The sequence below is a fragment of the Micromys minutus genome (assembly GCF_963924665.1).
Source record: "Micromys minutus genome assembly, chromosome: X".
NCBI classification, from domain to species: Eukaryota; Metazoa; Chordata; class Mammalia; order Rodentia; family Muridae; genus Micromys; species Micromys minutus.
This window is the reverse complement of record NC_137970.1, coordinates 30722227-30738410: the sequence shown is the minus strand read 5'-3', so window position 1 is coordinate 30738410 and position 16184 is coordinate 30722227. Positions and strand designations below refer to the sequence as shown.

Below are 16184 nucleotides of genomic sequence, written 5' to 3'. Positions count from 1 at the left end.
GCTGTTCTTGGCGAGGATTAACTGATTCTCAGTACCCACATCAGGTGCCTCTCTACTGCTTGTGATTCCAGACCTAGGAAACTCCAGGAGCATTATACTCTTGCTCATTCACATGCAGAGAGTCATACTAAACTCTTAAAAATACGAAATTATATATTTCACAAAAGACTATTGTATAGTAAAGAAATAGATTGAAGTCATATTGCAAAGGACCTCAAATGTTAAGGTGACACAGTGCATGAATTTGGGAGAACTTGGAGAGGTGTTTGAGCAGTCTGGTCATATAACTGGAGCTGAATGCTTTTCAGGAAATGTATCAAAAGAAGATGAACTAGACACAGGGAAGATGAGGTATTATGCATAACCATACTCATTTCATTTTTCTACATTTAAGAGTAAAAAGTTACATCTGCATGATACTATTGGCAATGAAAGAAGAAGTAAGGCTGTCATGGTCTTCCAAACACTGTACTTGTTATGCAGCCGGTATTTTAGTATATATTTATTAACTGAAGAGATCAAAGGGAGCCTGCATTTTTAGTGGCTTAATTGGCCTGAGAGGAAAGGTAGCCATCAAAGATGAGAATAGTAACTACTGTTTATTCTGAGATCCATTCCCTGATTGTAGCCTACACTGTAACAGTTACCCTTGATCCTGTTTGCTTGCTGTAGTCTGCTAAATACTGATTCAGGAGCTGTTCCTCCTTGTTTATGTTACAACCTGGTGAAAGACATTGTGGTAGGCATTTGTTGTGGACTATAAGATGCAAAAATATTGTAACAGAATTAAATCACATCCTGTTTACCCAAGAGAAAATTATAAAATGTAGACTATTGTAGAATATAATTCTTTATGGCCATATGATTGAAGGACATAAATGATCCTATAGAATCTATAGAAACTAACTGATACATCCTAGAGTTTAACCAATGAGCTTGGCTCCAAGAGTCAAGTTTTATACTCCATTATTAGTCTTTAAAATGCAATGTGATGATACTTTGTGTATGGAGAAGAAAGAGAATTTCTTTTATGTGTATATATTATGAATCACTAAGCATACAAATACTGGTTCAGTAGTTATCACTTTGTTCTTAGGATGTGCTACTGAATAAGTAAAGCAAGAAATGGGTGACTAGTTAAAGCCAAGCATAATGGCTCATGCCTATAAATGCAGAATTTAGGAGGCTGAGGCAAGTTCAAAGACAGCTGAAACTTTTATTGATACTCTGTTTCAAAAACAAAGACCACAAAGCATAGGGGCATAAATATGTAGGTTCCTGTCATTTTTCTTAGGTGGAAAACCACCAAAAACATCCACCAGCCTTAGAGGAGTGTCAGTGTATGTCCTTCTTTGAGTCCTGAGCTCTTTAGCTCATTTAATGTCTTTAACCTTTAGAGTGCAGTGTTCAAAGCATTTTGCCTTTAAAAGACACCATAAATTTCCCATGATGAGCGGAATAAGGGGGTGGGGAACACATGAATTCTGAAATACTTTTGCCTAATCTTGGAATTTACTCTGTATTATCATTAGCCCTTAAAAACTTTAATTGAAAAAGTCAAATGTTTGTCGTGAAACATAAATGTAATATATAAGGTGGAAAAACACCTAATGCGTGTTTGATAAAAGATAAATATTTTCATCTAGATATTATTTATCACTCTTACAGACTCATTTTCTTTGGAAAGTTTTTTTCTTTTAATTTGTTCATTCTCTTCCTGCTTTTTTTACTATAACTGCTCAGAAAGAGTAACACCTAAGAATCAGTTAGTGCTTGGTTCAACTAAAATACTTGACATACGGTGTTTTCATGAGAATTAAAGGGAATTTATGCTGTGAGATAACAAAATACACGAAAATATCGTGGGAAATGTTATTGTTGCTAGAATTCTAAGACAGTCCAAAATGAGTAAGCTGCCAAGTAGTAGGCTAGCCTATCAATTATACACACCTCTGCCTTAGAAAGAAAAATGGAAAATGCTCTAGTCCTTTAGAGCCTTAGCCCAGAGCTTCTTTGTCTTTTTGCTAAACATTTCCAGAAACTACAGAAGGGGATCTTGATGTAGTGGGTTTTTGTTTTGTTATTGTTGTTGTGTTTTTGTTTTTTAATTCTCTACTGATATTACCAGTATTATTCTTGATTGGTAATTTATTGCTTGGTTGATTTTTATGGTACTGGGGTTGAACTTGCGGCCTCCCACATGTTAAGCAAGTGTTCTGCCACTGAGCTTCTTGCCAGCCTTTTAAGGGTGTGTGAGAAAATGCTAATGAAAACGTTTGAGTAAAATACTATAACCCTTGAAAGAATGAGACCAGCTGTGGTGGCACATGCCTCTAATCTTAGCACTCTGGAGCTCATGAGTAGGAGCATGAGTTTGAGGCTATCCTGGATTACATAGTATTTGTATAACACTGTTAGATTCTTCCCCCAATACTCGTGTATCTAGAAAAAGCTGCATTTGTAGTCAGTAGAATAGAAATGATATTATTTATTTAACAGACTTTTACTTCTGGTTTTGTTAATTTTTTGTTGCTGTTTTTTTTTCTGTAACACATTATTGTCTTGATTCATTTGTTCATCTCTATACAAATAAGCAATTGAAATTCAATGTACATGTAATATATTTTCTAGTCTCCATGTTGAGTTTTAAAGTTCCTTTTTAAAACTGAATGTGGTGTTGCATACCTGTAATCTCAGCAAACTGAAAAACCTAAGACAAAGGGATCACCAACAAATTGGAGGCCATCCTGATCTACTTAAGACACTATCTCAAAATATCCTTCCTCCCTAGGCCCAAAGAATTTTCAGTTTTATTGTATAAAACAGTAATCTCCACCCAAATGTTTAATCCATATATCCAAATGTTAGATCTTTTTCTGAACATAGTTAGTAGCCCTTTCTCTCCTTTGAGGACAGGAAGTAACTTAGTTATTTCAAACAAAATTTCACTCTACTTTTCCCACTCTTTAGTATGTTTTCTTACATAGTTGTGTGAAGGATAGAACTATGTTTACCCCAGAACAGTTTTAAGTCCTTTTCCCCAACAAACGCATCTTTAATATACAGCCTTTGTTCTACATGATATAGTCATATGCCAGACATAGTACAGTACTCCAGTCTTGGATTCTCAAATGCTCTCACACACCTTTGTTCAAAACTATCCTAATTATCTCCAATAGAAAGAATAAATACTTGCAAATAATTAGTGCTAATATCATATAGAAGCTGATATGGCCTAATATTCTCCAACATTTAACTTGAAAGTGTAATTACTTGTATATTTTCTATTTACTTGATAAGTCAGCAAAGAGTAGTTTTGTGTGTTAATTTGAGAGATTCTGATATGTTATATTAAGTTAAGATTATTTGGTTCCTAATGAGAGTCATTCTGGCTAACACTGTGTTATCTCTGTATTTACCTTAACAGGAAGAAGGCAGTATCAAAGAAATTGCAATCACACATCATGTGAAGGAAGGACATGAAAAGGCAGATCCTTCACAGTTTGAGCTTTTAAAAGTATTAGGGCAGGGATCATTTGGAAAGGTAAGTCTTAGTTGTGTGCTATAAACAGAGTTTATAGAAATTCCATAAAAGTAAAAAGTAAAGCACTAGCCTAGGAATAGAGAGCATCTAGACAATGGGTACCAACATTAGATACATAGAAGAAATAGGATCTCATGTTCTGTAGCACAGTAACATGATTATAGCTAACAATTCATTATATGTTTTATTAGAAGGGAAGTTTGAAGCTTTTCAGCACAAAAGGTTAACATTTTGAGAGCATAAGATCTTACTATGTAGCCCAGGTAGGTCTTGAACATACAATCTTCCTGCTTCAGTCTCCCAAGTCTTAGGGATTATAGGCATGTACCATGACAACTAGCTCTACATGTTTAAAGATAAAAAATACTAATTAATCAGATGTGGTCATTATATATTGCATAGATTTATCAAATTGCCACATTATTCCCCATAAATAGTTAGGTATCCATATATAATATATGTATAATATATATGGATATATATTTATATATAATAAATATATATAAAGAGATAGCTCATAAGGTTTAGATTAAAAAGTTACAAGGAGACCTGGCATAATGGCACATGCCTTTAATCCCAGTACTCAGATAGACAGGAGGATCTCTGTGAGTTCAAGAGCAGCCTGATCTACATAGCAACTTCCAGGACAGCCAGGACTGTGTAGAGAGACTCTATCAAAAAACAAAACAAAAAAGTTAGAAGGAAAACAGAACCTGATGTCATGAGCCTATAATCCTAGCACTCAAGACAGAAGAATCATAGAGTATTTGAGACCAACCTAAACCGCATTAGACCCCATCTTAAAAAAAAAAAAAGTTAAAAGGAACGGAATCCAAATTTAAAAGCTGTTCAGAATTAAAATGAGTTAATTCTTGGGTTCATAATCCCAGCAACTAGGAGGATGAAACAGGATGATTGGCATGTATTTGAAGCCAGCCTAGGCTATGTAGTGAACCCAAGGCCAACTTAGACCAGAGTAAGAACATTTCTCAAAAAAGAGAAGATTTCTTAGAATTTGTGGATGTTTTATCACATTAGAATGCAAATATTGTATGAAATGATACCAATCTTTTTGCCAGCAATATTTTCTTTTATATTTTTTACTAAGTATAGAAATGATGAATAAAATTATTCAAAACTGCAGTAGAAACCTTAGTAAATTGGCAATGTTCATACTCATTTTATCTTTTAAGATGAAATGTCCTTTCACCCTATTGTGGTGGGTATGTGGACAGGTTGGTTGGTTTTGTTTTGTGTATGTGATAGGGAGGTTGAGCTTAGGGCTTCTGGGCATGATGAGAAAACACATTACTGCTAAACTACAGTCCCAGCGCTCTTGTTTTTTAAATAATTAAAAATCACAAGATATCCCCTCTATATTGTCTCATATTTTTGTCTTCATTGTTGCAATTACTGTTTTAAGGCCAGGTCTCCCTCTAGCCCACACTAGCTTTGAACTCCCAACATGGCCCTCCTGCCTCCACTTCCCAAGATGCTACCACTTGATTTTTCTAGACAGAGTCTCAGCTGGGGTGGGTATTCTGAGATTGCAAACAACTTTGATAGTGTAGTCCTTCCTTACCACCTCTCTTGAGAAAATATTGGAAGATATCATATCTGTAAGCAAAATGGCATTAGCAGATCTCTCTTGTATAGATTATTGAAGCTGTTTAGTAGCTCTTTCCTAACATTGATAATTTGTTATGGTTGTTTAGCCACTTTTCAACATAGAGCATACTTTTAATCTAAATATAGACTCAATAGCCAGCAGAAAATAATGGCTATAAGTTTAAACCCTAGGTCAACCAGACTATGTTATTTAATCTCTTAAAGCCCCGTTTCCCTTTTTTATGTCATTAAATATGAAAATTCATTATGTTGGATTCTAAACTGCTCTCTTTGTACTACTCACTAATTGGTTTTCTCTGTGCTCCTGTATTAATTAGAACTCACATGCTGCTGACAGCACAGATTTATATTTCCAGCCTAAAGTTTTCCTTCAAGCTCCGAGCTCTCATCATAGCTACTCCTTACCCCCATTATGTCTCAAAGGCACTTTATTTTATGCTTGGCATGTCTAAGACCAAACTCATATTCTTTCCCACCCCCAAACCTATCCTGTCTCAATTTTTTTCTGTCACTATGAATGGCATCCAGTTAAACAAGCCAGAACCTAGAGAGGCATTCTTTTTTTTTTTTTTTTTTTTTGGATAGTCTCTGCATTTACATTTCAGATGTTATCTTTGTCCCACAATCCCATCCCCCCTTTCCCTCCACTTGCCTCCATGAAGGTGTTCACTCTCCCAACCTCCCTTTCCACCTCAGCAACTTGGCATTCCCCTACACTGGGAAAATGAGCCTTCGCTGGACCAGGCCTTAGAGAAGCATTAATATCTTTTCAAGTCTGCTCCTTCCTCCCTTTTCTTCTCCACCCCCAATCCCCACCATGTTATGCACTAGCCCAACCAATATGATCTGTCACCAGGTTCTGTTGATTTAGTAAAAAATTTTGGAATCATATGATCCTGTCCTTCATTACCACCTCTCTAGAATATGCTGCCTCTACCTTTCCATGGTCTAGTCAAAGAGTATTGTAAATCTTGCAAAAAACCGTTAACTTCAGTTATGTACATGAGAATTAGTATAAACTAATATTGTACCACTGTTGAACTTCTTAGCTGCCTTCCTTTGTTTTTATGATAAAGACAATTTCTTACAATTGCAGAGGAGCTCCTCGGTCTGACCCCTAGCCACCTCTAAAACACCAGTTTTTATACTTTTCAGCCTTTAGTTTGTGACTAAGCTTTTTTTAGCTGGTTGGCTCTTGAGTCTGTGATCTTAGAGAAGACTTCCCTGCCACCCTGCCTGTCATTCTTTCTTGTGATACCCTCTAAGAACATTATATACCTCTACTTTTTGACACTTCAGTTGTACTTACTCATTTGCAAAATTTCTTATTGGGTATCTCTCCCACTAGCCTAGCAGTGCCACGAGTAGCATGATGCCTTACATTTATTCCAAAAAACATTATGAGTCATAGTGCTGACCTCATGGGATTATGGTGAGAATTAAATGATATAAGGCCAACCACATAATATTGGACACTAACAGTATTGCCATACTGTTCAACAAACCCAACTAGATGAGTTTATTTTTATACATTAGGTTTCAGAGAACACAATATTTAAGTTCTAAGGAATTCGAATGATTCTCCCTTTATTTCTATAAAAGTACTTTAAATGCCTCACTATAAATAGAAAACATTAAAATAGGGTGTCTTCTTTCTTACTCATCCTTAAAGGCCAGTGTAAAGCAAGGAAACAGGATGACCTGTCAGAGCCTATAATAGCTGCGTGGGCAAGTGAGGACTCCTGCTGCTCTCACTGAGCTTGGCAGCTCACTGGCTTAAGGAAACAGTTAAAGAATTCCTTGAGCAGGAACCCAGAACTGGGTATCTGACCTGGATCTTGTTCCACTGTGAACGCCAGGCAAATGGTTTGACTTCTTCTAAGCCCTGATTTGGACAGCTATAAACTGGCATTGTTTAGTAGGCCTGCTTCCCCAGATTGTCATGATGCTGCACTGCAGATGCTTCTGAAGGCACTGTGGAAGTTCATAAGTGCTAAAAGTCATTAAGAGGTGCTTCTAAAGAACTGCAACAAGTTTAGAAGCCTTAGATTTCCCTGTTAGAATGGAATAAAGACATTGATAGGGCAATCTCCTAGTTAAGTTTATCCAATTACAATATATTTTATTCATAGTTATTACCAATATCTGATTTCTTTAGTATTTAAACAACAGTCTACCTTAGAACCACACTTATTTTTAAAAATGCTTTTATCTTCCTAGATCCGGCTCCCCATAACTGACTAAAAGAGCTGTTAGGTGGAGCTTAGTACTGACAGAGAACACAGTACAAAAGAGTACATCCTGCCTCTGGGGGTCTGATGTCAGATGTGGTGCTTTTCATTTGATTTCGTTACTCATTGCCTTTGTACTATTTTGCAAAACTATCAAATTTTACCTTGCCTGAGAACCAATTAGATAAATTATTTTGAGATTTTTATGTTAATCACATAGAGTGTAAGTCAAATCATTGAAAGCTGACCCTAGGGCTGAAGAGATGGCTCAGTGGTTAAGAGCTCTTCCAAAGTTCCTGAGTTCAATTCCCAGCAACCACATGGTGGCTCAGAACCATCTGTAATAGGATCTGATACCCTTTTCTGGTGTGTCTGAAGACAGCAACAATGTAGTCACATATATAAAATAAATAAATAAATTTTCAAAAAAAAAGCTGAATCTAATCCTAAATCTTGACTGTATTTCTCTTATTCCCACACATAGTAACTCAAGGACACTGCTTTTAATCAGGCATGGTGGTGGCTCACATCTAGAATTCCTAGCAGTTAGGAAGCTGAGGCTGGCAAATTATTCTGAGTTCTGGGGTTATACAGAATTAAGATGCAATCTCAAAAAGCAAAACAAAAACAAGAAAGGAAAACTGCTTGATTTGAAAGAGTAGTTAGAGGAAATAAGTTAACATTCAGATTTAGAAGCTAGAGAGATGACTTAGTAACAGCACTTGCTACACAGGCATTAGGACCTCAGTTCAAATCCAAAGTACCAACATAAAAAACCCAGTGTGACCCAATGTATCTGTGACCAGAGCACTATGAAGGGCAGAAACTGGAAAATCACTAGAGCTTGTTCTTCTGTCTCAAAGGAATTAGGTGGAGAATGATAGAATAGGACACCCAGCATCTTTATCTATCATATACTACATGTACACACAAACACACACGTACACACACACACAACACTAAATTTCAGGTTTATATTGCAGGTCTCTTTAATGCTTAGTGGAAAAGGTCTAGAATGTAATAGTCAAAATGAGTATGATGTGTTGACAGTGTTTCTATCAACCATATTACAGTATAACTCTAAGTTATTTAAAAGCCCATCTTACTTTGCCTAAATCTCACATTCTTTTCAAAATATCTTCAAATATACAGAAATTGAAGATGTTAAATAATGATCCTAGGCCTCATTCTTCATATTTTGATGTATCTGATTTGCTGGTTAAAAGGTGAAAAGGAAGTATTTTATTATTAAATATTTGGCTAGTATGCTTCATTAGCAATGTTTTAAATTACTCTCTCTAGCAGTGACATAGATGTGTGTATACTTTTCATACACAGAAAAGACTCTTCATCTGTGAATAATTGTACCAACAGAAGTTTGTCACAAGATGCCCCAGCATAAGAATTTGATAGGGGCAACTCAGAAGGGCACACCCCTCCCTGAGGATTAATAGACAGTTGATGTTTGCTCAGGAAGGGAGGCAAATTCTTTTTTTGTAATATAGCCACTGGTAAGTTGTCCATGTGCCCATGAGCAACCCTAATTCAACTTAAAAAAAGACATGAAAATAGACAACTTGTGAAGGGGATGGTGGTAAAAATGTAATGGAGAAAGTGAATATGATTTTTAAAAACACTAAAGAAGCAAGAAATTGTGATGTGGGACTGGGGCTATAGCTCGGTAGTAGAGTGTTTGCCTATTTTGATTGAGACCTTAAGTTATAGCTGTAGCACCCAGAAAAATTGAGGAACTTGGAAAAATTCTGTTATGATAAAGCAGAGCCAACATTTCCTGTGGTATACTTTGACTGTGTGGAGTTATTCTCTAGCTGCTATATTTATAGTTGAGTTTTTGTCTTATTCTGTCTATTACATGCTCCTTGGGAACTGGTAAACTACAAAATGAAGAGAAAAAACTATCCACTTACATTGAAATATCAATCTATAACTACTGTTTGAAATGTCAGTATTTTGGACAAAATACACCTATAATATAGTAGAATATATGTGTGTATATATGTGTATAAATATATAAATGAGGTCTTGGTGTAATAAGGAAATATAGTTTATAATTCTTTGTAATGTTTATTTTCTGTCATTTAAATATAGGTTTTCTTAGTTAAAAAAATCTCAGGCTCTGATGCTAGACAGCTTTATGCCATGAAGGTATTAAAGAAGGCCACACTGAAAGGTAAGTGCCTCTGCTATTTGCCATGTTAATGTAACCTAAACAAGCTAAAAGGTCTCCCTCCGTAGAGCTCATGTGACCCTGAGGCTGTTTACCAACATTCGGAATTGGCTCTTGTTAACAACTTTAAATTTAGATTGGCTTTTAGTGACTTTTTCCTACTGGATTAAGAGTCATATTGCTATTAAGAGCAGGACTTGCCAGGTTAAAAAGGAAGAATTATGAATTCATCTCAAGCTTTAGGCAAGGAGAGGTTTAAAAAATTAAAACTGGGTTTGATCCATTTTCTTATTGAATATTCTCTATATTTACATTTTAAATATTATCCCTTTTCTCCCCCTCCCATTTTCCCCTCCCTCTCCCCCTCCCCTTGCTTCCATGAAGATGCTACCTCTCCATTTTCAAATAATTAGTTGAATATTTTTGTAAAATGTACTAATTACCTAGATGCAAAATAGCTTTAACCCTTTAGTATTTTGTCATCCTGAACTGTGATCTCCAAACAAGCTTCTGACTCTGACTCTTTAGAAAAAAAATGTAATGTAGGATGTGAGCCTAATAGGTAAAGACACATTGAGAAGAGATACACATAGACTTTGAATACTTCAGTCTTCCTTTTATTTACTAATAGTGCTTATTTTGCTAGTTTCTAAATAGTTGAGGTATTGATTCCTAATGCCAGGGGGTTTCTATAAATATATACATAATTCATAAAACATTTGACTACCCAAGATAATATCTGTATTGATCATTTATTATTTCTGGTGTTGCCAGTCATTCACTGTAGATATAATGCCAAGAAATTTCACCAAGTTCTAGGGGAAAATGAGCATCCTCCTTTTGTTTTCTTGTTCTTTTTCCTGAATACATTTTCTGATCTATATATACTTAACTTCTGGGGCATTACCACTTACTAATTCTTTCTAAAACTGGATAAGTAGTTTCCAGCATCCTAACTTTTAATTCCTGCCTTTGAAACTATACTCCCAAATCCTGTCATGAATTCACATAGGTGGAACTCTGACAGTCAGTTCACAAAAGCAAGAGAAGTTTCTTGTTCTCTTATAGTTATCAAGATTTATGTTATATATAATACTTGAAGGAAACTATAAAACTGGAAACATAAGATACTTAAAAAGGAAACAAATACCCAAGTCCTATGACAGAAAGCTGTTGATCTTGTAGCCCTTTATCTTTCTAATTAATTAACTCAGCGTCCAGATTCCAGTTGATTTGTCCTTAAAACTTAACAAAATGAAGCAAAATTTTGCTTGAAAAACATATCTTAAAAAATATTTTGGAAAAGAAAAGTGAGGAGGGAACAAATATGTCCAATATTAAAGCTTATTTATAGCAGTGATCATTTGTAAAAAATTATGCAAATACAAATACTAAAATATATATTAAATTTTATTATATCTGTCGCAAATATTGAGTACCTGCTATTCTGTATGCTAAAGCTATTAAGTTCAATGGTGGGAAATGGAAAGCATGGTTTCACAAGTTATTTTTAAATATCTGAAAAACCATTAGTCTAGATCTAAATCTTACACCATAATGGACTTCATCGTATCTAAATGTCATAATTATTTAACATAGAAATGTCAGAAGGAAATGTACAAATTTCAACAAACAAATTGACAATAAAAAAAATTTAGGAACTGCAAAGAGGACTCAGTGGTGAAGACTAGTAACTACCCTTGAAGAGGATCTTGAGGGCTCTGTTCCCATCACCTGCCTGGTGGCTCACAAGTAGTTGTAACTCCAGTCCTAGGAGATCTGATACCCTTTCTAGTCTCCTTAGATATCAGGCACACATGTGTTACCCAGACATACATACACAATTTTGCTATGCACATAAATATTTTAATTAACCTTTCATATAAAATTGTTTGAATAGGGAACAGAAAAAATAGGCCTCAAATACTGTATTAGTGTATGAAGATGAGGTACTAGGGTGATGGATTAGTTTGTAAGCACTTACTGAAATAGGTAAGGACCCAAGTTGGGATCTCAGCACCTATACAAAAGTCCAGTATGACCATATGCATGCCTGTAACCTCAGCAGTTTGGGGCAGAGTTCTCTAGCTATAGGTTCGGTGGAAGTTCTCATTCTAAGATAGTAAGGCAGAGAGTGGTAGAGAAGAACACCTGACATCCTCCTCTGGCCTACAAATCTACATAGACACACACACCCATACACATGTATGTGCATACAGCACACACATATCATATATACACACTCTTACACAGAAAAAAAACATACAAATACAGAGTTGTCTAAGGTTCTCCTACTTGCTAAATCTGGGAAAGTTTGAGCACTACAATAATTAATAATAGTAATAGTTTATAGCTCACTAAAGAATAATCTGTAAATTAATCCATAAATTAATGAAGATAGGAAATCTCTTGCAGTACAATTGAAGTTAGTAAATGTAAAACTAATGGTAAAGGTAGTTGATGAGACATACTATTACATCCTATGTAAAAGACTGAGTAAAAGTTACTAAGGAAGATAAATCCTTTAAGGAGGAGCTGGAGAGAGGGTTCAATGGTTATACATGCTGGATGCTCTTCCAGAAGAAGCAGTAACAGTTCACAGAGGGTCTACTGCCCTCTTTTGACCTTTGTAGGCACAAAGCACACACAAGTGATGCAGAGACATGCAAGCAGGCAAAAGGCACACTAAAAACAATAAAATAATATTTTTAAATCTTTGAGGAAACGACTTAATGGGTTAAAATAGAAATGTATATTAAGGTATTCACTCACTGATAAGCAGATTCTAACCCCAGAAAGCTCTGAATACCCAAGACACAATTCACAGACCTGATGAAGCTCAAAAATAAGAATGGGGATGCCTCAGTCCTTCTTAGAAGGGAGAACAAAACACTCATGGGAGGAAATGCAAGGTCAAACAGAGGAACAGGGATTGAAGTGAAGATCATTCAGAATCCGCCTCACCCAGGGATTCACCACAGATGCAGCCACCAAATCCAAGCATTATAGCTGATGCCAAGAAGTACTTACTGGCAGGAACCAGATAGAGTTGACTCCTCAGGAACTATGCTAGAGTCATATAGATACAGCTGAGCATGCTTGCAGCTAACCATTGGTCTGAACTTGGGGACCCCAATGAGGTTGCTAAAGAAAAGACCTAAGGAGCTGAAAGGGGTTGTGACCTCATGGGAAGATAACAACTTTTATCAACCAACCAAACCCTTCAGAACTCCCATGGACTAAAACACCAACCATTGAGCACACATTGAGAGACCTATTGATCCAGTTGCACATGTAGCTTAAGATACCAGTGTCTGGCATCAATGTGAGAAGAGGCTTTTGGCCCAGAAAGAGCATGTTTTCTCAGTGTGGGGGAATGCCAAGGCAATGGGGTGGAGAAGAGTGATCAGGAGGGTTTGCGAAGGCAAATGGAGGGCGAGGGGGGATGGGAGTGGAGTGGGGAAAAGGGATAATCTAATAATTGAATCTCAAATGTAAATACAGAATATCTAAAAAATGAGAAAAAAGAAATGTATATTAAATAATATGCATATTTAAATGCATGTTAAATAATGAGTTGTTTCATATGATAGTAGCATCATTAGAAAGCAGTTTTGCAATAAGTACAAGGTTGTTATTAATGCTGCTGAATTAACCTGAGGAAATAGCATCACAAAATGAGTTCCTGTACTTGAAAATAATTCACAGAAACATTTATAGTTATAGATATTGAAATATGGATATTTGGAAGACTGTAGTATCATGCTTAATAGAAGATATGATTAAAATAAATGTTGTTGAGTACTTGTTGCTCTTCCAGAGGAGCCAGGTTCAATTCCTAGTATCCAAAACACAGCTCAACTACTGTCTGTAACTCTAGTTTCAAGGGATTTGATTGCCCTCTTCTGGCCTCCACAAGAACTGCATGAATATAGGACACAGGCATACAAACCACTCACACATAAAATGTTGCTAGTTCTTTGTATGTAGGTAACTTTTTCTCTCCAGAAGTCTATAGATAAAATCTTCTTTATCCTTGTATCTTGAAATTTATGGAGTATATCTTTCAATGTGTAATATAAAATTTCATCATACCTTATGTGTGGTGTTTCCTTTGAAACTAGGAACTCCTACTTCCCAGTTTTGTGAAAGTTTTTTGTTATGTATTCTTTATTTTGTAACACTTAGTCCTTTTGTATGTTGTGCTTCCTGGGTAATTTCCTACGTTTTATTATTTTTATTCTTTTTGGGATTTGGACTTTTGGGGTTTTTTTAATATTTGTTTTGTGTACACTGTAGCTGACTTCATCCTTTTTTTTTTTTAAACGACTTTATTTTGCAAAACAAAGATAAATGTAAAGATTTTAAACATTTTTTGCTTAAAATTATACATTTTTGTCAGTACTGTTTTTTCAGACATTAAAATAAATTTTACATAAAACCATGTGAATATGTTTTTTAGTCAGTACTTGATTTTTTTCAAGGGCTTGACAGTATGCATTGAAAACGTGACTTCATCCTTAATTGGACTCATTAAGAATACTGGTAAGCCACCATGTGAGTGCTGGGAATTGAACTCAGGATCAATTGAACTGGAAGAGCAATCAGTGCTCTTAACCACTGAGCCGTCTCTCCAGCCTTTGTTTTGTTTTGATATTTAATTTTATCTTTTGTTTTCTAGGAAATTTCAAGAAAAAACTTATGTTACTAATTGCTCCAAAACACAAAATTAATGATGTTCATGATTCAGACATGCCAAAGAGAATCCATAAAGTACTTCTTTTAAGTGAAAAGTTGACATGAAAACATATTCAAAGAACTTTATTATTTGTTTTTACTTATCTTTTATTGTGCCTATTGTATAAATTTGATTTTTTCATAGATCTGTATCTATAGGGTTGGTATTTAATTGATTATAGGCACCTATGAAGAGTATCAAATGTAGCCATTATATATAACAGCTTGCTACTGTTATTTTTCTATTAATTTCCTTTTGGTGGGGCTCTATAGAAATAATTAACTCATGTTTACCCAGAAGTCTCTTTCCATTTCAAAGTTTCTACTAATACACTGACTGGGATCAACTAGACGTCTGCCAGTGACATTAGATCAATTTAGTGGGGAACTAGATCATTCTGTCAGCCTAAAAGACTTTATGCATCATTACTTAAAACAATTTTTGATATACAGTCCTAGAAATAACAAACAGCATTTTTATTCACTCTCATATTTAAGTCAAGGAGGCTCAAATCTAATAACGGTCAGAGAAATTTGATTGCCATCTTGAATAAGCATTAACACTTTAGAAGTTATCTGATTAAAAAGTACCATGCGTTCTGTAGACTATTTGGGAAGAGGTTGGAGAGGAAAGAACAAACGAGGGCAATAAAGTAATAGATCTAATTAAAATATGTTTCATATATAAAATGTCATAAGGAAACCCATTATTTCATGCAGTGAATATATGATGATTAAAAAACATGGGGTTCAGCCATAAAGTGTGCTCACTGTTTTTCTAGAAGACTGCAGTTTTGTTCTCAACACCCATGTCTGGCAGCTCATAACCACTTATAACTCCAGCTCCAGGATACACATGCACATAGACAGACAAACACACACACACACACACACACACACACACACACACACTCAAATAAAGTTTTAAAAATTTAAACAAAATGTGATAACCAAATTTTTAGATTATAGGATTTAGATTTTTTTTTATATAAAGAAAGGGAAACACATTACTGTTACTGTATTTCTGTCTGACAAAACAAAGGAATTTATAATGATATATAGAAAGCTATCTCCATATATAGAAAGGTAACTCAAAGCTACTAAGCTCTATTTCTTCATTCCTAAATGAGTCTTCTTCTGTTGAGCATGGTGGTGCCTTCCTGTAATTCAGGAGGTAGAGGAAAGTATCTTCGCTTCAAAGCTACCACAGGCTACATAATATGACCTTGACTTTAAAAAAAAAAGCTTTTCATTGTGGAAGAATAGAGAGAGTACATACAATGCATATGTTGGTTTTGCTGCTCATTAGGTATAGGAGTGGTATTTAAATGTATGAACTTTGTGTACTCTGAGATCTAGAAATTTAGAATTTAGCTTTAATGGGAACTAATCACAAATTATATAGTTAACCATAATTAAGAAAAAAAAAAAGACTGAGTCCAAGCTAGAACAGAATTATCAACCAGCCATTATAATAAGGTTCATTCACATAAAAATAAACAGAGCCTGTTAGATACAATAAGGATGACAAGACAATGAAATCATAGGTTGATAATTAATATGATACATTAGCTGAATGTTTCAGTTAAAAGGCAGAGCTGCATAGCCTGCAAGAGGAATTGATTCCTACTCCTGACTCATTAATTTCAGTTGGGTGGAAGATGGGATGGAGAAAGCCGTGGGTGGTAGTATTGGTATTGTTGTTGTTGTTGATATTATTATTGTTACATGTTTATTTCATGTATGTGGTGAGGACTGGCCCAGGGGTCAAGTGCAGAAGTCAGAGGACGACTTGCTAGAGTTGGTTCTCTCTATCCACTGTATGGTCCCCAGTGATCAAAGTGAGGTTATCAGG

General features: G+C 35.3%; 1 protein-coding gene across 1 annotated transcript in view; it reads left to right on the top strand.

The window, feature by feature from the left end:
- RPS6KA3 (ribosomal protein S6 kinase A3) overlaps positions 1-16184 on the top strand; it is a 98364-nt gene that overhangs the window by 47292 nt on the left and 34888 nt on the right. Inside the window, 2 exon segments of the mRNA XM_080910520.1 lie at positions 3428-3544; positions 9514-9595. Of these exon segments, the coding sequence (XP_080766646.1) occupies positions 3428-3544; positions 9514-9595 (199 nt within the window).